We start from the raw sequence: 27,181 nt of genomic DNA on the forward strand, positions 1-27,181 counted from the left end.
ACAGAAAGCAGCCTCCTTGAAAGCCACTCTGGTGCAGAAGAGCAAAGTTGCTGGAGCTGGGCACGGTCTCCCCTCTCTTCCTCTGATGATGATCACCATACATTTTGCTCAGCTGTGGAATGGAGCAGATGAGCTAATTAACACAATAAGTCATAAAGAGACGGTGCCAGTGGGGAAAATGGAGCTGCCTGAGCTGTCTGTATCTGTACCCTGTGCAGCCTTCATGTCACGAGATCCTAACTGTATGATTAAGAATGACAAGTGTTAACCCCTCTGGTCCGGGGGTCTCCCAGCTCTCCTGCTGCAGTGGTCTCATCCCATTTTCTTTCTCTGAATTACAGCAATTAGCAACAGAAAAGACATTAGTTCATCTGTCCTACATGCTCTCTCTCTTCTCCTCAGCCAGGGTGAAATGAATTCCTATATTCTTGCAGTTCATTGTCCAGCCAATTTTCAAATGGCTTGCACAGTGAAGATTCTTTTAAAAAGCTGTTTCATTGACTAATGCCTGAATCTCAGCCCAATTACCTCCATACATAATAAAATAAAATTTATTTTGGGGACAGGTGAGTCTGAGAGGTTCCCCTTGTAGAGCATTCATCAGATTCTTCCCTTGGGGCTGGTCTAATCCTCTATCCAGCAATCATATGTTGACTGGCAGCCTGTATTTTGCCCAGAAGGCATGGTTTGGGTCTGAACAAGACTTCCATATTGGGAATGAAACTTCTCATGAGCAAGACAAACAAAACCAGGACTCCCACTTTTGAAAAACAGTCCACTTGTAGCTGTTTTGTTTCCAAAAAGGAAATTAATTCTGGGGGGAGGAGTACACAGAGTATGGAAATACACAGTCCTGATGATATTCCCTCAGGGAGATTAAGCTGGATTCAGGGCTGAGCGTGGCCAAAAGCCAGACTGAATCAAACTTGCAGTGTCCCTTTGTACGGACTGTGGCAATTAGTGTGTATGAGGAGGGAAGCAGGGAAAGGAGCAAAGGAAAATGGAAGGAGAAAGGATTAAGTGTGTTAGTCCAGATCATCTAGACTCAATGGCTCTCGGGTCCTTACTTCCATCTTGCAGAAAACAAGGATTAAGATAATTCCTATGAACAGCTGAGTCAGAGGATCATCTTTGTTGCTATTTTCTCTTGGAGTGAAAGTCTCTGTTTAATTCTACAAAATCATAATAATTGAAGATATACAGAACAGCTAGATAAATTCCTAGCATTGCAACCCATTGGGAACAAATGTCATTTTCAAGACATATTTGTTTTTTGCATTTGTTTTTCTTTTTCTTTTTTTTTTTAGCTAGCAGTGCCCCATGCTTAAATATTGGCTAAAGGAAAAAAAATATTAAAACCTACAGAACAGCTGATATAAAGAAAAGGACTGAAAAGAGCACCTGACAAAAGGATCAAAGTTGCCCAGGAGCATCCCTTCCACTCCAACAGGTAGTGTGGGCACCCAGATATTTTGCAAAAATTTGGGGTTGACACAGAGCTTTCTGATAGCAGCAGTGGTGTCAACACGAACTGTGCTGGGTGAGATCTTTATGGTTTTTTTCCATCCTCAGTCATGAATAAAATTATACAGATAGATAGATGATAGATAGATAGATAGATAGATAGATAGATAGATAGATAGATAGATAGATAGATAGATAGATATAGATATATATAATGTGTTGAAGCCTGATTCTGGCAAGTGGGAAAAATTCTCAGCCCACAGACAATTTTTTTTTTTAATGAGTTATGGAAATTGTTCACTTTTGGAGGAGGGAGGGAAGTATGCTTTGTACATTCAAAAATAAGGAATCAAAGTTCATTATTAGGATACGCTACTCTAGAAATTTCTGTTTCTGTTCAACTCCTGCCTTGAATTTCCAGAAGGTAAAAGGCAAATGAACTATGAAATGTTACCCAATGCAAACTCAAAACACACACTGGTTCCAGAACTTAACAGTGAGTCTGAACAGACCGAACAAAGCAGACCGAAGGAAGAATGGCTTCCAACTCCCAGATCAGTTTCACTCTTCATAAAGCTAGAGACTTGGAGATGGGCATAACTTTTAAATGCCTATCATAAGTCACCATGGAAGACTTCTCTTGGACGTTCTGGGACTTCAAGCTGGGAGTTCCATCGCTTGCATTAAGGAACAAACTACTTCTGCAGCACCACTGCCATTACTGAAAGATAATTACTATGGGAAGTAGTTTAAGGCATGTCAGTGGTATTTCACAGAGACAGAGACAACACACAGTCTGAGTTAGAATCTGACCTGAGGAAACTTGGTTTCAAAGACTACGGGTCTATCAGGCTTGGAAAGGATGCATTCCCACTAAATTGTAGTGGTGCTCAATCCATTCCAAGCATGGCCTGAGGGAAACTGGTCACTAGGGTCTCTGTAATGTTCCAGTTCAGTGGTGTGTTCAAAAATTCACTGTGTAATCGGGAACTGGGAGGAAGGTCTTACAGAATCACAGGTTCTCACACTTGCATTAAATGTGAAAAGAAGCTCTACAAACTCCACAAAACACCAGCCATTTTTTCTCTACTATTTCAGAGAGCACTATCACATACTAGCCAGCACAGAAATTTAATTATTTCCTATAGGGCTTCAGATGCCTGTACAATTCTGCCTCTTAAGCAAAGACCATCTCACAGGGGGTGGTGGACATTACCCTTACAGTATATCAAAGACTGAGACAAGTAATATCACTGTTTTAACATCTGCTGGGGGCAAAGGTGATTTTCCATTGTGTTGGCTGAGCTGCTAGATGGCAAAGGTTATAATCTTGACCTGCTTGACTGGGATTTTACTCGGAGGTCATTTTCCCTCAAATGAAACTGTGCCAAGGGGAATGATGCTAAGATTTAGGTAATTGCAGGTAACTTTGCAAAGCTTTCTCCTCATTGTGAGTTGCTTCTTCACATGGATTTAGAAAGCACTAGAGAGACCTGAGACATGTATGCCTTATGTCATCCCTAGCTTGATGCTTCAGGTAAAGACAGTGAGGCTATCTGGACCAAAAATTGGGTGGGCATTGCATGTCTGTGAGGGGAATTACCTGAGGTGAACTTTTATACTCTTTTCATACTTGGCAGTCTCAGCTTGTACTGAGTACCCATGTGCCATCACTCAAGGCTGGAAGATGACCTCTGGATATTCCTTGCGTACTTGATTCCCACTTTGGTACTGTGTAGACCACAGTGACTTTTAGAAACTTCTATCCACATCTATTCCTCATTCATATTCAGTAAACAGAACACAAAAGTAGATTTCTTCCCTTTTTTTTATTTAAGCTGCCTTTGCAGTTGCCTTTCAGGGTTCACACAACAGCTGCAATGGCCAGCTTCCAGTACCTGATTTTTGAAACAAGCTTATACCTGATCTTTTCCCTCTTCTCCAGAAATTTGGGAAAAGGCATACATCACCAGCTGGGGACCTCATAAGTCAATATTTCTACATCTGAAACACAGAATCTGTGTACACAAACAGGAGAAGTATACAGATGGAGTAATATAATACAAAGTCAACTTTGGAAAAAGCAGCAATAAAATTAATAGATAAAATTTCTCTTCTCTTGGTGACTTTGGCAATGGGTATCTTGCTCATGCCTTCCCTTCTTTCAGATCTCCTGCTCGCAGCTAAGGGGTTCTCTGGATCCTAATCCCAGGACAAGATATTCTGTTTACTTAAAGAGAGCTGCTGCCTGGTTTGATGTTGGCTAATTAGTGCCATACCACCCATAGAGATTGTCAGATAAAGGGGTTTGTTTTCAGCAAATAAACTTCAGCTTCTGCAAAAGACCATGTTGGCAACACTTTCCACTGCCAAGCTGCCTCCTCTTGTCTGGTCTATCATGTATAGATATCCAGCTACCAAGAAGATGGTCCACAGTGTGCAAGAACACTGTGCAGGAACCTTACCACTGCTTGCTTCCTTTGTGTCTCTTCTCTCCTTCTTTTCTGTTTTCATTCATCAATAATTGGAGGCAACCCGCTTTTTTGCAGTTTCATCCTGTTGGTCCTCCATACACACAAGCTCTGTCAGGGTAATGTATGCCAAAGCCTGCTCTAACGTACCCCAACAGTAAATCAAACTGACTTTTCAGAACTTCTGTGGACATACTGCTATCACTACCATTTAAAAAGAAGAAAACCTTGTTCTATTGTTTCACCTGCTTGTTATATCTTCTAGAAATTATGATGATATTGCCTAAGAGAGGAAGGCAGGGAGGCAGGCAGACAGCAGAAGGAAAGACAGAGAGAGACAGAGAGAGACAGAGAGACAGACAGACATGAAGGAAGGAAGGGAGGAAGGGAGGGAGGCAGGGAGGGAGGGAGGAAGGAAGGAAAGGAGGCAGGGAGGGAGGGAGGGAGGGAAGAAGAAAAGAAGGGAGAAAGGAAGGAAAGAAGGGAGGAAGGAAGAAAGGGAGGAAGGGAGGAAGGAAGGGACGGAGAGAGGGAGGGAGGAAGGAAGAAAGGGAGGAAGGGAGGAAGGAAGGGACGGAGAGAGGGAGGGAGGGAGGGATGGAGGGAGAGAGGGAGGGAGGGAGAGAGGGAAGGAGGGAGGGAAGGAGGGAAGGAGGAAAGGAGGAAAGGAGGGAGGAAGGAAGAAGACATTACTATTTCCAATAAAAAGAATTCAGCAATGAATTCTAAATAACAACAAGAATCATTTGTCAAATTGAAAATAAAGCCCCTTTTTTTTTTTTTTTTCTGTAAAATTGCCACTGGCTTTTAAAAATATAAAAGGACACATAACCTGAACAAAGGATGTGCACACACAGCCCACTTATTATCTAATCATGTGCAAATCCACATATTCAGATAAGTGTGATTTTCTGTGAAAGTAAGAATTAAACTAGCTTTTCTTCTACCTAGATTGCTACAATGAGAACAAATAAGTATGCACTTTAAAGAAAAATAATGACCAAAAGAACTAAAGGGTGTCAGCATTTTCTGATGCATACAAAAATCAGTGAGTCTGACATGACCTTGATTTCAAGTAGCCCTTTGAAATACAGGTTGCAATATCACTGGTGCAAGCTCGAGAGTGTATTCCAGATGTTGTTTCTTGTTCTCTTTGAAATAAAAATTTGTTTTATACATATATGCTTTTAAATTCCACTGATTCCTGGAGGTTTTTAGCTACAGTATATGAGCATTACATCAAAAATCTTTGATAGAAAGCTTCACCCATAAGTTGCCCTCAGTACATTAAACCATATGCTGTGAACATCTCCATCTGCACACCTCTGTCCACAATTATGCTTGAGTAGTGCCCAGAGATTTAACTTCCATCCTGAAAAGCATAGTGATTCCAGATCTAAAGCTGAAACACTGTCTTTCTTGTAGCTAGACATACTGCCACACATTTGGACTTTGGAAATCTGCTTCAGACTGCACTTTCCTGCACTTTGAGATGAAGAGAAATACTTTGAGTAACAGCTCAGATTTGTTTATTCCACATGATGAACAGACAAAATACAACACTACTAATGCAAAAGAGTCTGGGAGAAAACCTGATAAAAGCTGGATCATTTTAACAAAAACCAAGATTTGCTCATCCAACTTTCTTAACCCTGCAGTCTGTCTAGACAATCTGATGTGACTAATTTTACAGTAACTAGCTTATGTTTGGACAGTACTTTTTATGCTGCATTACCAACACCATTACACAAGTCTCTGCAGGTTTTCACTGCAAAGCAGCCACCTCTGATGTTGTGGTGGCTGTTAAGCAGTGTTTGGGAACTCTCCCCAGTGGTTTTGGCTGGGGAAGGAAGGGAAGCACAACAAGCAGGCTGACTTTTCTGCTGTGTGAAGCACTGTTGAAATCAGCAGAAAGAGGCTAAGAGATCTGTCTGACATTCTGTTAAAACCAAGAAGCTGTTACTACAGGAGGCCTCTTGACAGGGTATCAGAGTGCACACACTGAAACAAGTTGCTTCACGGGCAGCCAAATGTGTAAACCCTCTTCCAATGTCCTTACCCCCATGAGTTCATTGATGTCTAATAAAAGATGGGCTTATGAGCACTAATGAGAACTCTCTGCTCTGCTTGGCTGCCTATTTTCATGAAATTTATAGGAACACAATAGCTTTGGGACCTCTTCCACCCCATCAACGATAAGTTAAATTACCCAGTGGGTTCAAAGCTCAAAGGAGGAGCCCTTTACAGATTGACTGATAGATGGGCCCAGGCACACACTAACAAACAGCTTGATTATACAAGCCTGATTTCCTTTGGAAAGAAGGAGCAAGAGTTCTATTGGTCCCAGCCAATAGATAGGATAACTTATAGCAAATTGCCTCCTACTGCCTTCTTAAGATGGTACTTCAATGAAAACTTAATTCTTAAGCAAATTCTGGATTTTGAAGATGTTCTGTTAATACCTCCAGGGATAAGCGTCCTTGCTGGGCTTGAGAAGATAGAATACCTTCACCAGTGAAGGTGGAATAGCTGCAAGTGCATTGAAAACAAAGGTCTGGAAGAAAAGGGGAGTGTTTATGAAGCATGCCCTTCATTTTAAAGGGCAAAGCTGTGGTTTTGAGAAGCCAGACAATTTCTCTGAAGCAGAATTTTGTTTGTGCTGCAGGGGTATTTACTGGCATTTGGATGGTGTAGGTAGAACAGCTTTATGTAAAAAGAAGAAAAAAAATCAAACCTTTAAAGGAGCTTTAAAAGGACAATAACCCAACTCTCTGACTGTTTAGGGGATTTTATTTGGACAGAGCTGTTGCTGAGCCTTTTGTGACCAGACATTTGTACGTGTTTTACTGCATGTTTGCACGGCTGCACGCAGGAGATAATATAACTGACAGCCTAGTGATGACAGATTCCTACAGCACAGAGGATGCAGGGAGGTCAGGAGTGGTACTAAGTCCTCTCCAGTATGATAGCACCATCATTTCCTATTTACCTGCAATGTCAGCAGCAAGATGTTCCCAGTTCACAGAAAAGGTGCATGTGGGTGGGGGCCAAGAGGCTGTGCCCAGAGTGGACTCCTCTCCAAATTGCCCTCAGATTTACCCCTGTACTCAGTGATTCACCCTCTATAACACTTAGAAAAGACCAGAGAAGATTCAGATCAATCTCAGTTGGGAAAGGAGGAAGAAGTGATTAAGTAAAAAGGCCAGTTTTAAGTAGAACACTACTTAAGTAGGATTGAGAGGACATGACTACATGGCTTCTGCTCCAAGCTGTGTGATGAGGTCCTGCTCTCAATCCACAGTGATTCACTGGAGGGTGATTCACTGGACCTCAGTTTTCTCATCCATACCCTGAACAAAGCAAAGAGGCTGATTTTGCTTGAAACAAGTTTTGAGAGTTCCTAACAAATCTGCAGAAGGGAAAGTATAATGTACATCAACCAACTGAGCAGAATGCATTTTTATGTCATCCTTCTACCTGTCTTCTCTTTGTGGATAACAGTGAGGAACTTTACACTGCAGTTTCAGGGATGAGGACAGAAAGATCCAGCAGGTCCAATCTTCCACCTTAATCTGTACAGTTCTGTGGTCAGAAATTGATGTGTTCACAACTGGCTTAGAATTTGAGGCTGTAGAGAGCTACAAGAACTGGAGGGCAGAAAAAGAATTTTAAAAAAATCAAATGCCTATAGAAACAGGGAGAAACTCTTCTGAAAAATTCTGATGCAAGTTTCTACCATCCCCAACCTATTGTTTCGAACATTGTCTTGACAAAATAAACTACATTTTATGTCTTCAGTGGTTGAATTTTTGGCTGGGATGTTTCCTGTGCTCACATCTCAGTTCTAAATACATTTGCAGGAACGGAAACAAAATGTGTGCCCTTCCTGGAAGCAAATCCACTAGCTGTCTCTGCACTTCATCAGGCTGTGAAAGGCAGACTTCACACTATCAGAAACAGTCCAGGATAAATCAGCCCATTCACTTTCTTCATTCATCTTTTGAATGTCTTTTGCATGTCTTCAGATTGTATCATGGTGTAGATAACGCTGAAAGACTTTTCAGTATTCACTTTTAATTGTTGGCTGTTACAGTGTTTGGCTTTCAGAGAGGGAACATGACTAGTGGAGAAAATCTGAATGAGAAAATAGAAAACTGATGGAAGGAGAATGCTTGAGGGTCAGTTACTTGGACAGATCTCAGCAGATCTTCTATGGAGGCCTTGGTTCAAAGGCCACTGAAATCTGAGTAGCTTTTGGTCCAAATGGTAAATAATTTACTGAATACACACTGGTATCTGATCTCATCACTGTACCACTAGAGATACATTTTCACAAAGTGCAGATAAAACCTTACCCCTATTCAGGACCAGCATGCCTGTTCTGGCTGTAGAAGGTCCTGCTGATAGAAAGTAATTGCTTACATGAGAAGATATCATTAAGTACACAATACAACCAGTCAAGAGAACTTCTCAAGTATAAGTACTTATGCTTCTGCATTTGAGTTGTGGATACTCAAACTAATCATTCAAGGAAGTCAGACAATGAATGTATAGATTTCCATCTTTACTCTGAGGGCAAAAAAAAATCTGCATGGTCTATAAACTCTGCTGGCATGTGAAGACAGTAGACTTGATCAAGTGACAGGTAGGTAGTCATGTGTGGTCCAACTGGAACTGGTGCAGCACTGCTTCCTCAAATCAAAACACCAGAACTGTCTTCTGGGTTTCTTTCTCTAGAAGTCATTTTATTTCAGCGGTGCAAGTGAAAACAGTCTTACAGAAATCTGCTTTTCCAAGACTTACATCTGGTAGAGAAGTGGAATGAGAGTCCTGAAGTCTGTTTGCTGGTTCTCCCACATGCAACATCAGGATCTTGAAAACAGAGAAAAGTTGGAGCTGGGTCTATATACAAGGAATAATGGAAACCTCAGCATGAGACTGGCCTCAGAACTTTCCTTTGAACACTTTGCAGGTGGGAGGATCAGCTTATCAAAACAAGAGCGATATGAAGAGTAATATTCTATCCTGGCACAGCTAAATGATGACACTGGTGATCATTCTTTTCCATTCTGCTGATTTAAATAGCAGCTGCAGGTACATATCTGCTCACTAATGCAATCCTGTCTCCTCTAAACAACAGAAAAGGGCTCACACAGATTGCTGCCTTGCATACTTCACCTTCCGTGAACCAGAAACTACAGGGAAATACTGATCTCCTTTGCTCAGAACAGACAGTGATGTCCCAGAGGCCAAGAGACATGGCCAAAGTAACCCAAGCTCTTGGTGACAGTGAAGGCATTTGAATAGAAAGTTCAGGTGGGCACTTCAGTTTTGAGGCTGTCCTTTTCTACTCATGAGAGAACGCAGAGACAGAAGGAGCCCAGCAGCAACCACTAGTTTAATAACAATCGCTACTATGCTAGGAGACTGGATGGATAATGCAGTCCCAAAGCACAGACATGAACTAATGTCATCAGCATTGGTATAAATAGGGTGTCTGCATTTAATTAATAAATAATAGGCTGCAATGCTAATCTCCTTCTGCTAACTCTTTTCTAAAGGTGCAATCTATTAATCACATGTCACTGCCAGCCTGGTCACTCCTTTTTTTAGATTCAAGACAAAAAAAAATAGCTAGAATTAAATGGTTCCTAAATACAGCAGGGCAATTGAATAGCACAGCCAGCATTATGATCCACTGCTGATTTCAATACTTGGCTTCAAGTTTTTTTCCTCTAAGGACTGATAATAAAGCTTTAAAGAGAGAGTGAAGGCTTGTGATGTTGTTAAAGGTCAGCGTGTTACTAATGTCTGTAAAATGGAGGTGTTTTTTTTTTCCCCTGATTATTTGCCCATGGAAATTCTGCTACTTTACAATGTCTGCCAACGTGCAGTAAGACCCATTTCTGCGTGTACTTGCTAAGGCAGGTAACATACTTCTGTTGAGCTAAGGACAGCGTAAGATTCATAGGAGTTATTTTGCGAAAATATCTCACCTGCTTAGCACACTTTGAGACTAGGAAGCCAGAAACTCGAGGAGAAAAAAACCATTTGTGTTGGTATGGAAATGCTGTGGGGGAAATAACAGCATTGCTCATCTGGGATCATGCAGAAGTAGACATGCAAATTGCTTCCTTTGCATGTGAATATCCACTTTCTGGGAAGCCTCCCTTTCAGGGCTCTGAATGAACTCCATTGTGTCCATAGACACAATGAAGATTTTCACCTGTTCAGCTTCAAGATTATGGATCTCCCTGCTGTGCCTTTTCTAAGGTCTCTTTAGAAAAACCTGGAAAACTTCACCCCAGGAAAACATTGCCCCAGGTGTCTTTGTGTGCATTGAGGCGTGTGCATTTATGTCACACATCAAGTTGCTATCCAAAATGTTGTTATTAGAAAACATACTCTGCCTTTTCTAGTCTGTTGCATGCAATTGATCACAAAGATGTTTCATTAAAAGCATCTCAGAAAGTTCATTTCTGCAATTGCAACCTGTTTGATATCAAAGTTGTGCTGAAGCCTCAGAAGTGTCATTCTCTGGTTAAATTTCTTTATTCTTCAGTCAAATGCAAGGCAGAAGTCTCAGCACAGAACATATGGGTGAAATTTTACACTCAGTTTATGCAAGAGGTTAAATGAGATCTAATGATTCCTTCTAGATCTAAAAACTATTAATTTTCCTTTAATCCAGCGTGGAACACCAGAAGAACAGCTACTGCTACCGTGCTTTGGCCTTTCCACTTAAAATCCAAACTTCAATCAGGGAACACTACAGGCTCTAATAAAAACACACTGTCTGTAATAGCAGGAAAGAGTGCTGGATCACACACTGAGATCAAGGAGATACAGGGATAAATTCAGCTCATTGCATGCGCTGGAAATATACTTGAATCAGGATTTGAACTTCTTGTGGTATTTGACCCCTGTTTTGTTTTAGATGGCACCAGTCCCTTTGAAGAGTTCCCCATTAAAGAGGCAGTTGGTATTCAGGGACTGCTATATTCCAGTTTCTTTCTGCATCCTTGTTTCTCCCAAGGACCTGCCTCTGTGGCAGCAGGTGGCACTGGCAGAACCTGCTCCCTGTCACTGTAGTGTGTCCCTCAAGCATGGGCCTCAGTTTCTTTTCTACTCATCTGTGACCAAATGTGCCAACCATAAGTATGTAGTGTGAGTGCACAGAAGACTCCTTCTCAGGAATGAGGTCATGCTAGTAACTTAAAATCTTGTGTGTGTTATTCAGGATGTCACCTGTGTTTTGCGATAGGACACATCCCCAGAAAGAGCTTGGCTTGAAGGTTGTCCTTAACGTTTCCTTTCCCCAGGAAAAACCTAATTCCACAGCATCTGGCCTGATGTATTGTTTTCACTACCAGCTGTACAACTCAGCACAGCACTTTTTCTCACATCTGGGACGACATTATATGAGAGGTCTGCATCCTACCGTGTATCTGCTCCTGTATTTAGAGGCTAAGCTCTTAAGATCCTCCGTCTGTTCTGCACTCTACAACACACCTGGTGTCGTAGTTCATAGCTGGTCTCCTAAGCACTGCTGCAAGATAGATAGTAAATAATTAGATTTCTGATGTTGGGTGTGGAGAGACTGCTTTGATTCAGTCCAATCTCTAAAGTCATTAAGCTCACACTATCTTCATTCCTGCTTGCCTGAGGTTCTGGCTCATTTTCCCACACCTCTTCTTCATTAGCTACTCATAATAATAATAGTCATACTCATCTTGGAATAAAAATATCCAAGAAAGCAGTTCATCCAATATAACTTATATTGTGGCAACATAATTTTATGTTAATTGGATGGCTACTTGGAGGTGTCAGTATTTTGTGGTTTATAATCAGTGCATCTGCCCATTCATCAATGACTCAAGAGATGGATAAATTAAAGATTTGGGGCAATTAATTACCATTCATATTGCAGTTCATGGGTAAGAAGTATTCTGCTGTCAGTGAAATCCTACAACTAGGCTGCTGCAAGAAAGCATGCCACAATTAATTTCAATCCTAATACACTTGACTTACTTATCCCTTATTTTTAACTCTCTTGTAGCACAGTACTGACCATTGGGAAATCTCAGCTTGTGTTATGAAACAAACCTACTCTGCCCTTTCAGCTGGGATGTGTCCCAGTGCAGTTCCCACAATACAAGTAGGCACCATCTCCTAGAGGACTAAGCCTGACCTGATTCCACAAAAAGCAAAGTTCCATGAAGCTGGCTTGAAATATTTAAACATCATTATTTGGGGAGATTTTCAAAGGGAATATTTAGACACCCAAGGCCCGTTGACTGAGTGAGATTTGAGATGCATAACACATTTGATACTTCTAAACATCTCTATTTATCTAACCAAACTACTTCTGTGGAACTAATGATTACAGAACCTGACACCTAATAATCAATTAATACCTGTACTCTTGTAGCACCAGCACTACTTTATAGGTGAAAGCTGGAATTACAGCAACATACTGGGGCAATTTCATATATATGTTTGTATTCAGACAGTTAAAGGTAAATACTAGTCAACAGTTCGAAAAGAGGTGAGAATAATAGCCTGATCCTAAGTAATCTCTTTAAGATCCATTAGGAAATCTGAAGCAGTGCAAGAATTGAAGCCTCAGTCTTTCAAGCTGCAATCTATTGCCCACTCTACAGCTTTTGCTTCCTCTGTGCAGGATCATGCTGCAACACTGCCCTTAAAATTGAAAAGAAAGGAAACTGTCCCTCACTAATTGAAGCCAACTGTTTATCTTCCCTGGGGGAAAATGTTTCAGTGCAGTGCTGCCTTGAAAATTACCTCTCTACAAATGATATTACAAGGGGTCATATTCATTTTCCACCACAGATTCTAAAACAGGCTGGTTTTAAATATAAAAATATTTTTGTTAATTATGAAAACACATTTTCACATTTTAAAGACACAGATGTTAGGCACTGCTTTCAATTTGAAATCTTTTTTATTAGTATTTTGAGTTCACTTCCTGCCATGATGATGGGAGTGGTAAAAATCCCAAATATAAAAATGCAAATTGCTTTTAAGGAAGAATTAAAATTGATCAGATTATCTCTACTGCTCAGGCTGATTGGGATGCAACCCATCTTATTCTTTTCTCAACACTGTGAAATAATCAAATTAATGGAGAGAGATCCCTTTCCATTTTAGGACAAAAACCAACATAGCACCTTTTGTTAATATATTTTAATAAGAATTTCAGAAAATTCAAGTATTACCCTTCACATGATACAAATGGAAAACTGAGGTCCATAAAGGTAAAAGCTGTGATCCATCCTACCTCTCTTCAGATGCCTAAAAGCAGGACACCTAAAGCTGTTAGTTGCCATAAATTCACTCCAGATTCAGTGGGGAGAGGGGAAACTTCAGAGCACTTTTTATCCCATCTGTTTCAAGATGGGGCAAATCACCTTCTAGAGGTACCTCTTCCTTTCCACTTTCCATAGCAGAAGCCAAGATAATTAGCTTCCACTGTGTGCTCAATATTCAAGTACTAAGCCCAGATGAAGTGAATGCTGCCAGAAACAACATTTTAAGGAGAGTGGCATGAAATCCCGGTTTAAAATTTCCTCTGGCCCTTAATCCAAGGATCCTAACTAAGAAGCTCAACTTCTAGATAAAAGCACTAGATGCTAGTTTACTCAACGCACTGAATTATTTACATACTGATTTTCCACCTCCCAGATTGATTTCACATACATGCTGCAATTGAAAAAAAGCTGTATGTGTCATGGAGAAAAGTTTGCTTGACCTTCAGTATCTCCTGAGTCTCAAAGCTTCTTGAGAGCTGTGACACTGTCATTTGGGATCTGAGCAGGCAAGGAGCAAAACTCATATAGTGAAACGCTCAGCAGATAGAGGGGGTTCAAACTGCACCGAGACAGGCTGAGGCATTTGTATGATTAAATTGCTCAACTGCAAACTTGCTGTGCCTATGGCTTGAGGATATTGACTGTAGTCCGGGCATTTCCTAGCTCCCACATCACAGTAACACCCACTTCCCAGAACGACCCTGGATTACACAAGAGTCAAAAGGCTTTGCAAGCATGCAGTAAGCAAGTGGCAATCATGAACAAACAGGCATGCAGCATTACATACTGGATGCTGGGCTCAGTTTATACCCTGGTAATACTTTAGCCAGCACTTTAATTGTTTGAACTTACCAGATCTAGAACAAACAAACTTACTTATCTAGGACCAGGATTTTAAAAGTGATCAGATTGACAGTGCTAACACTTTGAGTTAGATGGAGAAATAACTACACATGAATGACTGTGGCAGATGCATTCAGCTCTACATTGCCAGAAAGAACTGAAACTCAAACTCAGATTAACGATGGTGGGGAGGAGAAAAAAGCTGGAGACCTTGTAGTATTTTTTTTTTTTTTTTGTCATTAGTTATAAAATATTATTCTTTTTTTACCCCAATTCTAGATGATCTGCAACAAGTTTTCTGAGTTTTCTGATATATGCTACTTTTATACTAATTTCTTTTTTACTAGATTTTTTTTTTTTTTTAAAGTAATTCTTTCCTTTGTCATTCTTCTTTACTTCACACTTTACATCAGGCCTCTCCTAAGGGCTCTTCCTTCCTGGAGTGTTGTATAGGAACATGCAATACTGGGATTTTGGCATGGGGAGGAAGACGGCTTGTGCATTTTCATTAAAATATCAGTTGGTAAAATATAAGGGAAAAAAAAAGCAACCAACCAACTAAACAAAAAAGCAGCAAGCAATACCCAATGGGAGAAGGGACAACACCAGACACCTCACACCTAACTCATTCTTGGCTCTGTGGTGGAAGCTCATACATCACTCAGGAGGCAAGCTCCCCTCTAGGAGCTAGGCTTGGATTTGATGTGATGAAATTTGGATCCCCTGTGATTATCAGACCAAAGTCACAGGGAAAAAGCCTGGAAAATCTGAACAAGTAAATTAAATCTGTAAGGTGTGAGTATTAGTCACCCTTATTTTCTTCAACACTAGGTAGAATAATAGCCTCTACTTTCCATTCCCCCCAAATGCTTCTCTGCAAGAACAGCAAAACATGCCTACCATTTTTTAAAGAGATGTCCATGTAACCATAACTACAAGTTAGTCAATAGAAAAATACATAATAAATGGCTGTTATTTCAACTCTTTTGTGAGACAGTTAATTAGAAACTTCATTTGTCTACATGGATTGCACTTATTCAGCTATATTCTAATAAAATGTGCATTGCTTCTAGTGAAGGGAATGTATTTCCTATTGATGTGCTATGAACTACTATACAGAGAGGTGTTATTATATCCCTGTGTAATAACAAGCCAATTATAATGATCAGCAAAACCTTTACAATAAAGTCAATGCATGAGGAGTGATTATCATAATGCATTCTAACTGTTCAGTGCCATAAATGCTTTGCAATTAATTGTGGAGCATATCTATAAATGTATTATTAATGCTGTATAAAAACCCATTGACAAGCAACCTTTACATTAAAAAAAGATAGCAGGACTGTAATGCGTCCCTGAGTTCACCAAGGAGGTTGAGCTGTATTTACCAAGGCAGAATTTTTTTACAAAATTCTATGTTTTATTTCCTCCACCCTCCTCACCACTTCTTCCATCTTTATTCTTTTACACAGAATCCAGTTATACACCATACTGGATTTTTGGTCCTTTACACATCATTTTGGGCACAACTAAAAGCTTGCACTGGTGTCTTAATCCTATGACACTGACAGCCCATCTTTCTTGAAAGCCAAAGGCACTGGCCACAAGAAATAAGCAAATAAAAGTATATCATAACCTACATCAGCAATGCATAAAGATTGAGAAGAAAGGAGTCAAAGTTACATAATTGATCAAAAGTTGTGTGGTACCTCAGTGGCAGAGAGAAGAACTGATATAAAAGCCTTAAGGCAGTGAGCTCCCCAGCCTCTCCGTAGGCTCTTCTCTAGGCTCTTTTCCTTATCAGTAAACTACTAGGTTACAGATGCTATATGAAAAATATGCAGTATGGTTAGTTTTGTTTCCCCCCCCCTTTTTTTTATTTCCTTAACACTTTATTTTAGAAGGTTGTCCTGAGGACATGTGCTAGAACACAATGTCCTGTGGAACTTTTCCAGTTCCTATTGATGGGCACCCTTCCATCGATTTCAATCATGATGGAAAGGGCAGACGTGAACAAAAGTTTGATTTCCCTTATACAATTTCAGCAGGTGAGTACAAAGTGGAGCACATCAACCTTCAGTAGTGTCATCGAATATAAAACATTACACATAAGGATCTTCTGGAGCCCTTTTTCTCCCCCAGAATTAAGTTTTACGAGACAGAAGAGAGCACAAACAGTGTCATCCAAGGCTACTTTGAGTTAACTGATACATTTGCATTCAGCACTGATGGTACCTTCTGCTTGCTTGAAAACAGGATCTTATGAAAACAACAGGGAATCAGCTCTCAGTATTGTGGTGCAGTTGTGAATTTCTAGAACACCAGAATATTTTTCATTTCTCATAGTCTGTGATTGGCCCTATGACAAGTCACAACTAGAAAGAGAAGACCTCAATGACTACTAAAATACTGCTTCTAGATCAGCCTTATCCTGAGATTTAAGGAAGAACATCACTTTTAAAAAGTTTTTTAACAGATGTTCTGTTCTGGAACGAAAACCAGAGACAGATTTCCTTTGAACCTAGTGGCATTGTTGAAGAAGGCTCCATCACATGCACTGGGTTCTAAAGTTCAGCTCTGCCTCTGGAAGACCTTTGCCTCTCTAAGACTGGACTGAGTAAAAACAAGAAGCCCAGGTATGGGTGAGTTTCTAGATTCAGCCGTGGACTTAGGGAATCCATGTTTTCATTGGGAGGAAACCAAGAAACGTGGTCCAGAAATGGCCAGAGAGATGCTCAAGTCTATGCAATATATGATGGTCCTTGTAGCTCCAGGTCCAAATTCTTCTCCAGCCATGACCAAATAGGCAGAGAGACAAACTGACTTCATAAATTGACTGTATCTCCAACAGCTGTTCCTCAGTGCCCACCCTGCCAATGGTGCTTTGCTAGTGCTTTCTGTGGGTTCTGATACTTCTTCAAACTCTGAAGCAAGAAGGCTGCCTCCCAGAATGATATCAGGTTCTTTTCCCTTCTGACTCCTGAGCTCATCTCCCTTCCCCATGGATTTTTTTTAACATAATATTAGATTACTTTAAAACAATCATTACTTCTTTTTTTCCTTCACCCAGAGAACTACAGTGAGCTATTTAATACTGAACATGCAATTAATAGAGAGAAGATACTTGGATTTAGGTGTGGGCTGTGTTTTCTGCAAAAAAAATTCTCCTGTTAGAAAGGTGGAAAAGAGTTGACCAATCATATTTTGGGCAAATTTAAGTAAGAGCATATATACAACACTGTGAGATTTAGAAGTGCAATGTAGTACGGAGTTGAAAATCTTTCAAACTGCAAGGGAAGATAAAGAATGAGAGATATGGTTTTTAAATCTGTGGGCACTGAAGGAAAAAAGAAGGTGGAATGCGATAAAGGTGTGGCAAATTACTTGTCCAGAGGTCTTGAGTTGAGACCTCAAAAAATATGAAGACAGATCTGCTACTATCCAACCACCATTTCTGTCCTGAAAAGTGTACTGGTCACAGCCAAGTGTGACACATGTGTTCTGTGTGATCTTCACAAGTACCTCCTTGTGCCATCCACAACTTGAGCTATAAAAGATATGGGTGAGAATACTACAGGGCTTATGATGATTTTGGTAGAGTTAATGGTAGTCCCTAAAGATGTGTTCAGGACAGATCAGCTTAGATATTTCTGACTAGTCGTGACAGAGAGAACATTATCTCCCTAGGTTACGGTTGGACTGGATGATCTTGCAGGTCGTTTCCAACCTTGCGATTTTATGATTCTACATTTGTTTGCCAGTGCTGACAGCCTGGTCCTGCTGAATGGCTCTGGGACTGCTAAAAAGGAACTGAGGAGAAAAAAAATCCGTGCAGGCAAAGTAAAAGTGGGATGAATGGATCACCATTTGGAAACAAAACATTTTGTCATCCCACTTTCCAGCTTTTGAGGTGGGAAGAAATAAAGGGAGCTCAGCAAAGATAAAAGCCAGAGAAATGCCAGTAAAATGGCTTCCATGGAATCTGGCAACGTAGGCTAGACATGTGATTCAAATAAAAGAATGAGATGGTACAACTCTGATGTGTGCATATTTTCACACTCGGACTTCTGGCACATGAGTAAAGCCTAACCTTGAGAAGTGCATGACAGGAGATGCTGGGCTCTGCCAAGATTGCCACTTCCTTATTTACTCTTAGCTCTCTTCTTCACACCTTCCTTGTGGTTGTATAGACCTTCTAAAAGCACTTCCAGAGAAGAAGGAAATAATTCCACATGACTTTGTTATAGCAGAGTAAAGCCAATCCAACCTGAAGTCGTTTGATTGTAGCAGTTAACCTAGCCTGCATCTGGACAGGAAGATTTCTGAGACATTTTGGCCAACAGCATGAGCCATAGAATTCTGAATATTTAAATGAAAAATAGCTAAATAGCAGATAGTGAGTGGAATCTGAGGCTACATTCATCACAGACAAGCCCTGCCAGCTGCAGCAGAGGGCTAGTGAGAGTTAGAAATGCCACAGATGAAATAAGAAATAGATCCAGACTTTTGTCCCCAAAGACAATAGGCCTTATAAATTGCAGAGAGGTCATTCTGGCCCCATCATAATTGCTGAGCTGATGGACGGGAATAAAAAGAAACAGATTATGGTGCATGAGCAAAGCACCACAGTATTGCTGCATATTGTGAGTGCTTGGACATTTTGTTCTGAAGCTGGAATAAACCATAAGCAAACAGATAATTTCAGAGCCTGCATACTGAATAACAGCTTGAGAAATGATGCAAGTCACTTGAAATATGACAGTCCAAATCTTCCAGCAGCTGCTATCACGTTCCCTAAACAGCAGACAAAAAAGACACTGCACACACCTTCTGCAAAACATACACAAACAAATTTTCTTGCAAGCACAAACAGACACAAAGGCTTTTGTAGATTTGTGAAGTCCTGCATGCAGAAAGCACTGCAATGTGTCAAACTGCAGCGTCTCCTATAAATCCCTTTACTCCCTCTCTGCAGGACGCTGCTACCTTTCAACTAAACAACTTCAGACTTTGACTTTTTTCTTTTTTTTTTTAATTTTCTTTAGTACAGGAACCTTCTATAATTTCTTCATAAAATACAGGACCAGAAACCACTGTGAAGTGTTTCTGGGTAGAGACGTTAACACTGAGCCTGGGTAGCACACTGTGTGTGTCTTTGCATGCCTTCCTTTATGGACCTTCCCCTGTCCTTTGAGAGGAATGTGGAGGCAATGGCGCATCTAAGCATCACTAATAGAGTGTAACTAGAGAAGCAAGGAGAGTCCTTTCCTTTTAAAAAATGTTACTCCCAGAACACGCTAGTGGGACCTCAGGGCTGTGTTTATCACAGGTTAACCCTGCCAGCTGCAGCAGGAGCTGTCTAGTGAGGGCTAGAGATACCGTGAACAAAATAAGAAATGGCTCCAAACTTTCGCCTCAAACCACAAAACAGACTTGAAATCTTTCCCTAAGTTTGCAAAACTTTAATTCATTGATATCTACAAAACTAATTTTAGAGCTGAATAGAAGACAAAGAACTAAAGTCAAGTCATCAATAGGATGAAAGTAATAGAAAATTCTTTCTGTTTAATTGGAATTTGTCTTACTCAGAATATAACATCAAGTTGTAGTTTATATGCCTAAAACGTATCAGACAACATAACACATGGCAAAATAACTTCTGTGGAATCAAAGCAAAATTTGGGCAGCACAAATGTCAGACAAAGATTTTAAGATATCCTTGATGTAGCTAATTATACTCTGATTTTTTCTGAAAGAAATACAGAATTTTTGCCTTTTTGTCACGTTCTATCAATCTGATCACTGCTGAGGTCTTTATAAAATGTTGGAGGATTCTGACCTTCCTATGAGATATTTGGAGTCACATGAAGCATCTGACAGAAGAAATACTCCCATGTAACATTCTGCAGCTTGAGTATTTGCACACACAAATAGGCAGGAATGCAAGATGCACAATTTTCCCATTAATTTAGACTTTCCCAAGAGAAATGTATTGAAAATACATTCATTTCTAAGTCCTGTGAGATTAGGCAAATGTAAATAATGCCAGTTTTTACTGAAAAGAATTGCATTCTTTGTCTTGCTCCTAGTCCAATGTGGGGATTAACAGACAAAATAATAAAAACAGCACAACTAATAAGGGGCAGTCAGAATTTCCATTTTGCTGGGATGAGTGAAATTTGTGCCAAGCAATATTTTGCATTCCTCCCCAAATCTAGATGGTCTGATAGTCTAAATTCATACTCATATGCTCCAAATGCCAACAAACCCACTTTTGTTTCAACTGAGAATCAAGACACAGAAGGGATTAAAGACCAATAAATTACAGGCTGTAGAACAAGGGAAAAAATTATCTAGCAGATTCTGCTTTTGTTGCTGTCGTTGGAGTAAATTCCAGACTCCTACCAGCTTTGGGTTTTGGGAGATCTTACTGGGAAAGTCAAGGGCCCATGCTTCAACAAAATCTGGGTATTTATCCTTGTGTAAAACACAGTCTCATTGCCTCAAGAACACTGTTCACCATTTCTAGTTACAGACTCTTTCTGAACTACAGATTCAAACAGCATCACATCCTCTCTTTACTACCTTGACCTGGCACCAAAATTCCCTATGTGTCAGAAGACAGGGATGTATTTAGACCATGGGCTTTGAGCAGACTGTGCAGTACAGAAGAGATGTTTAATCTTCCAAGCCTTTCCCCTTTCCTCATGTCCCATCCTGATACATGAGTTGGGTATAATAAGCTACAACTTAACAACTTTGTTGTTGAAGTTGACCTTTATCTTGCAGCCCTAATGAAGTCTTTTGATGTGCTCCTAAGATACACAGCCTCCTTTTTAGCATTCTGTTTGCCTTGCCTCCTTTAACTGGTGGGCTCACAGAGAACGTAAGTTTTCATACAATGCCTCCCTTGGGTGCCAATTGTTCTTTTCTCCCATAGTTGCCCTTGAGTCATGCCGTTCTGAAACATCACCAGCCCACAAGCAGCCTGACAGTGGGAAATTAGGACAGCGTGTCTTTCACACCAATGATGAGCACACACATTTGGCCCTACATTATCATCACCACCGACAGGAGAAATACGGAAGCGGAGTGGGTAGAAAGAGATGAGGCTTGTATGTGTAGGGGAGATAATTAGGTAAAATACAATGGAGAGGGAACTACTGGTGTGACAGATAATGTGGAATCAAACTGCCACCCGAGCCCTTTGCGGTTCAATCCTCTCCTCCTGAAAGCAGCTGCTCTTAGCAAGAGTTTGAAAACCTTCCCCAGAAAACCAGGCATGTGTTCTCTATTAGTGATTTGCATTTAAAAAAAAAAAAAAAAAAAAAGTGATTGGGAGCTACATACCCTGTAGGCACACTGAGCAAATTGGCCAGCCTAATTATTATTTTTTGGTATGTCTAATTAAATAGACAAAAGGCTCTCCCTTCACTCCCGCTGTCAGCACGAGCTCCAGTGGAATGTGCATAATGTCCCCTCATTTGCCCAAGCAGCTGAGCCTTTCCCTTTCCCCATAGGAGATCCACACTGACAACTGCCCATAGCTTACCCACACCTACTAAGACATGGAGCCAGATCTTCAGAGGGGAAGGAAAAGGGGGCAAATTGACCCTGTTCTGTTAAAAACCACTAGAAGATGCTGCCTTGTGTGACATGCTTTGTTGCAGATTAGAAAAGTGCTCTGTCCCTTGATAGAACTTGCCACTGCAGAGCCTTTTGCAAGCTTTCTGTACACCGCTAGCAAACCCCCCTGAATTTACTTTATGGGGACTCCAGAAGTGCCATATTTATCCTTGGACTTCTGGGCACTTTTCCAGTATTCAGTTCTTGCCCTGCTTTGTGATTACACGGCACCGCAACTCTTCCTTACAGAGCCTCTGCCAACCTGCTGGTTTCACCACTCTGTGACACCAGCCCTCTAACTATGAGCTGTGTACAAAATCTTCCAATGACTTGAGTCACTGGAGAGTTTCAGCCTCACACTGATGCAGTCAAAGCATCTGGAATCCAAAGCTTTCAACTGAAAAAGAATACAATTTCAGGGCCTTTTGTCTGCAGGACATTTTGCTCCTTTTCAGTAGCTCATGCTGGGGAATTTCCACTAATGTCAACACAAAGATAGAGTCACATAAATGAAGAAAAGTTTATGTCTATGTTGAAAATTAAAGAGTTTTCATATAACGCATGGCCAAATCATCACTAGATGACAAAATCTATTCCCATGTTTCTATGATACCTAAGCACTACTGCTTTAACTGCATATATTGACAAAAGCCTCTAGTTTGTGTTGTTTTTTTTCAGCCAAGCAGATAGGTATAGAGAAGAATGAATGCCATTATATATATAATATATTTATATATATATATATGTATATTTATATATACATAAATATGCAAATTTAAGAAAATAGAATGCAAACTAGTCCTGCATAACTGATGATGTTACCCATTCTTAGTGAGCTCTGTATTTGATCTGACAAACAGGCCCCTACCAAGCATGTATGCTGTAGTACCACAAAATCAGTTGTGAAAGAAAGCCTGTGAGAAAAAAAGCAGAAAGAAACAAAAACCTGTCAGAAAGAAAACCTGTCAGAGGAAACACCTTATCACCAGTGATCAATGGAATGGTCACTTAGCAAAGCCTTCCAAATCCACTATGCAGGATGGAAAAGAGAAAGACCAGCTCCTTACTCCAGCTACATCTGTACAAATCCTGAATAACTCCCTTTTTCTGAGAGAAGCCTTCAGCTTCCACAACATGTTTATCCACATAAGCTGATGCAGGTGTAGAAAACTCTTAAAATTTACCTTGTCCAGGACCAGAGTTGTTTCAGTTCAAGGAGAAACAACATGGTCAGATAAATCGTAAAATGTCTGCTTTATCCTAACCACATTAAACACCTCTGCAGCTCAGCAGAACATAGGTCTGAAAAACCTATGTTGCCGTCATTGCTGTTAAACTTTGTTAAGTCAGTGCCTGATGCTTCACTTCTTAACAAGGCAGTTATTTGTTTCCCAGGCAATCTCTGGCACCTGCCTGCCTTTTAAAATCAAATAATAATTGAACATGAGGAAAGCGAGACGAAGTAAAGGAGATTTAATAAAGAGAATCTTTGCTGCAGAGGGAATTTCTTTGGCAGTGATTACGTTACTAATTGATCAGCACATTGCCTGAGAGAAGCCAGAGACAACAATTATACTTAGCACTGTAGCTGAAAGCAATGCAGTCAACTACCTCCTCGGCTTTCGCTGTCCGCTGGTTTCACCTGGATCGGTCTATTCATCTGTAAGAGAAAACGAAGAGAGACAGATATTTAACAATGGAATTGAGCATTCATATATAGAGTCATGCATCATAGTAAGCACAAGAATACACTCCCTGAGGAGGGAAAAAAGCAATTAGTAAGCAAAGAAGGGACCAGAGCACAGGCTGCCTGGGCAGCTTCTTGGTGTGAGGTAATTCAGTGCCACCCCATTTTCCTGACAGGCGCTCTGCTGAATCACACTGGGAGAGAGACTGACTCTTTTCACTTGGGTTTTGAAATTTTAAATGTAACTTTTAAAATTTCTAATAGTTTCTTCTGAAAAAGCTACTGTGTCAGAACAGAAGTAAATTTCACCTCAACCATTGGCTCAGGAGGTTTGGCTATGATTATCAGCAGTATGGGGGAATGGTACTTGGACCTAGTTTGCCCATGTCATGGAAGTGCTGGCCATTGAGACTTTCTTCAGAGGACAGGCACAGTAAGTTAGTCAAAATCTCCCTTTCCCTCTTTTGCTTTTTCAAATGTGTTTTTCCTTTCTTACATCAGAATATATGCGCATATACAAATCTTGCCATTGTGCTGAAAATATGATTTTTGTTCTCTAATTTATCCCTGTTGCTCTGTTCCTGTAAGAAAAACACTGACAACCAGCACTGTCTCCAGTGTTCAGTGAGGTGCAGAGTACAGCAGACTTCTCAGCCACTCTGACCCAGCACAGCTCCTGCCTGGCCACTGGGGCCTATCATGGTGCCTAGGAGCTGGGGTCTCAGCCCAGGCTGGGGAGCACAGCTGCGTCTTTCCCTTGTGCAGGTCCAGTCCATAGCAAGGATGAACATATTCCGAGAGACACACAGATAGCACAGCACAGACAGGACACCTACATGTTCAGTCACACCAGCTGCCAGCCAAGTGCTGCCTTCAGCCGTGCTTGCTCACAGGGCTCATGTAAACACAGACACAGATGATTGAGTCCCCTTCCTCCTTTATAGTGCTGGGGACAGAAGGTCACTGGTGCAGGCACACGGTTAGTGTGACTGGCCAGGTTTGGTTCCCATCACTGCCTCTCTTATTATCCTTTACCTTTTTATCTTAAAAAGTCTGAGTGCAAGAGAACTCCGCATTAAAGGAGTTCCCTTACACCTAGAGCTACACAGCTTCTCAGGAGAAGTGGCAGTGGATGTTCATAAGCATCCTTACTGCTAGCGCCTATCTCAATGTCTGATGCAAGAGATTAGGATATTCCTCTGCTATTAATAGCTGGTGATACAGACTGGATCAGAAACAGCCAAGATTTCCATCTGAAAGCCCTTTCCTGACTCTTCCTCCATACCATATTAACATGGCAATGGGAATTTGCCAACCCACTGCTTCCCAATGAAGTCAGACCAAAAATTGGCTAAGTGTCACAGGATGCCTTTTCAAACCGCAATGCAAACAAACAAACAGAAAGAAAGAAAGAAAGAAAAAAAACAAAAGAGGCAAATGGAGGTTAAATAAAATGGAAACTCCCACTGGGATCCATGTTAGTTGCAGCAGGCCCAGTAAAGCTGTCTTAACCTCCAGGCAGAGGGCAGAGGTGCTCAGAAGTGTATTATGCCTTGACTGCAAAGTACATTAACCATAGCCACCTCTGTGCTCTCTCAGAGTAGGGGTAAGAGGAATGGTCCTGATGGAACTTTGTGGGGGAGTCTGGGTTTGGCCTGCAAATGCAGGGATGACAATTTTTCTTCCTAATTCTTCTCAGTTTGAAGTAGGCATCGATCTGAATTATTCTCTTTTCTCTGGAAAACACTGGAAGCACTAATTTTTACCAACTATCATTACAACAAGAGATTTGCAATCTTTTTAGTTGTGATGTCTGTATCTAGGCAGTACTACTATGTAACACGCAAAATATCTTATTATTCTATTCTAATTATTCTATCTCTATGCTTCTCTTCCAGTCTTTCTACTACCTTAGAATGAAGTAGAGGTGATTTTGCCCCTCTCTTCTTTGTGGCTAAATGCAGCTTGCCAACAAATCTGTTTCCTTTTTCTTCCCTCATTTTTTTTTTTCCTCATTTCTTTCTTTTTTCTTTTTTCTTTTCTTTTCTTTTCTTTTCTTTTCTTTTCTTTTCTTTTCTTTTCTTTTCTTTTCTTTTCTTTTCTTTTCTTTTCTTTTCTTTTCTTTTCTTTTCTTTTCTTTTCTTTTCTTTTCTTTTCTTTTCTTTTCTTTTCTTTTTTTTTTTTCTTCTTTTTTTCTTGAAAGTAGTTCGTAATCATTTAGATTTATTCTAATTGCTCTGAACACATATTTGGTAATAAAAAGTCATCAAACTGGCTGACAAGTAGGTTAAGATGATGGAGAGCCTCGCACATCTTTCTGCATTGTTGTCTCGAGAGGAAAATGTACTTAGCCATAAACTGACAACAGTTAGAATCACACTTGGAAAAAGATGGATCAGTGGCTTCAGACACTACTGAGCAAATTCTATTCTTCTATATGCCAGCATCATCTAGAAAATCCAGGCAGTTTAAGTGCTAAAAACTACAAAGTACTGTGTAAACCTCACATCAGCCCCTGATTCTGCAACTATAAAGGTCTGTCCCTCACACACAACTATCACAAGATATTAGCAGAGCCAGAAGCAATGTACTTGTCTTCAGCAGGATGGACGTCCTGCCATAGTGCTCCTTTAACTACACTTCAGCACCTAGCTGTTGGAGGCACTTAAAGATCTATTAAACATATGAGGTCCCTGCTGCTCATTCAAAGACAGTGAGAACTTGCTTTCCAGACATTTGGAAAGAGAAGTGGTCACATAAGGTAGGAATTTGTAGGAGATGTGCTAACAGCCACAAAATTCCCCATTGAATTCAAGTGATTGCCTTTGGAACAACTCTTCCTACTTGTGAAGAACTGGATGTGGTCAGTTCACAAAAGTCAGATGAGAACATCAAGTTTTTAGCAAAATGAGAAAAAGAAATATTTAGGTAAATTGATAAATAAAAGGCTAGTGTCATTTAATGTGCACTCTGATTTATACACTTGACAATTTCTTTCTAGACCAAAGAGAAAATGCTGTATGCACAGAGCCCATAACACAAATTGAGATCATCTTGACATGAAAAATACCCATTATATGGTGAAACACTGAGAGGAAAATAATTAAGTTTCCTCCCTCCATAGATGGAACTTTCTTTCTTCTCCCTCTTTTCTTTTTTCTTTCCTTACACAGATACCGTGGGAGCAGGCAGATGGCATGGGGAACAGGGAAAGACTAAGTGGAAAAATAAAATATACTTTCCCCAGTCTGGGAAGCACATGCTTAGAAAGGAATTCAGAGGTTCAAGCTCTCTGCTTATTCTTCAGCTGTGAACTGTCATTGTGCAAAGAAATAAATTTTTTTATTCGTAATTACAGTCCTCTGAAAAGTGTTTTCAGGAATAATGTTATGGATATCTCTAACTTCTTGTCCTGGTGGACCATGGGAGTGTGTCAGGTGGAAGAACAGTCCTATGGCAATCAACTGGGCTCACAACAGGAGGGAAATATTGGAGTAAATGAGATTGTATAATCATCTTTGCCTTGAACTAGAAAAGTCAGTGACCTCAAATTACTTTTTTCAGTTCCCTTATGAAGGAAGAACTCAGGTAAGTACACTAGAGGTGGACAACATGCCTTGGTGAAGATGCCCCTTCCTGGAATTGTGAGGAGAACTTGAACTTAGAATTGATAAGTTGCTTTTGAGTGAGTCAGCACATGAAGCTTTAAAAACACGTCATGATGCCCTAAGGCTCAGGAAATCCATGGCAGCTACTAC

General features: G+C 40.4%; 1 protein-coding gene across 10 annotated transcripts in view; it reads right to left on the reverse strand.

Moving 5' to 3' along the window:
• Window positions 1-27,181, reverse strand: part of CELF4 (CUGBP Elav-like family member 4) — a 715,804-nt gene that overhangs the window by 286,289 nt on the left and 402,334 nt on the right. For all 10 annotated transcript variants that reach the window (XR_008203252.1, XM_052670670.1, XM_052670666.1 and 7 more), the window contains exon 3: window positions 23,348-23,396. Coding sequence is in view for 9 of the 10 variants with exons in the window: in XM_052670670.1 (XP_052526630.1) it covers window positions 23,348-23,396 (49 nt within the window). In the remaining variant the exon portion in view is untranslated. The remainder of the gene's footprint in view (window positions 1-23,347; window positions 23,397-27,181) is intronic.

Source organism: Tympanuchus pallidicinctus, unplaced genomic scaffold (genome assembly GCF_026119805.1).
Source record: "Tympanuchus pallidicinctus isolate F22 unplaced genomic scaffold, pur_lepc_1.0 scaffold9, whole genome shotgun sequence".
Classification (NCBI taxonomy): Eukaryota; Metazoa; Chordata; class Aves; order Galliformes; family Phasianidae; genus Tympanuchus; species Tympanuchus pallidicinctus.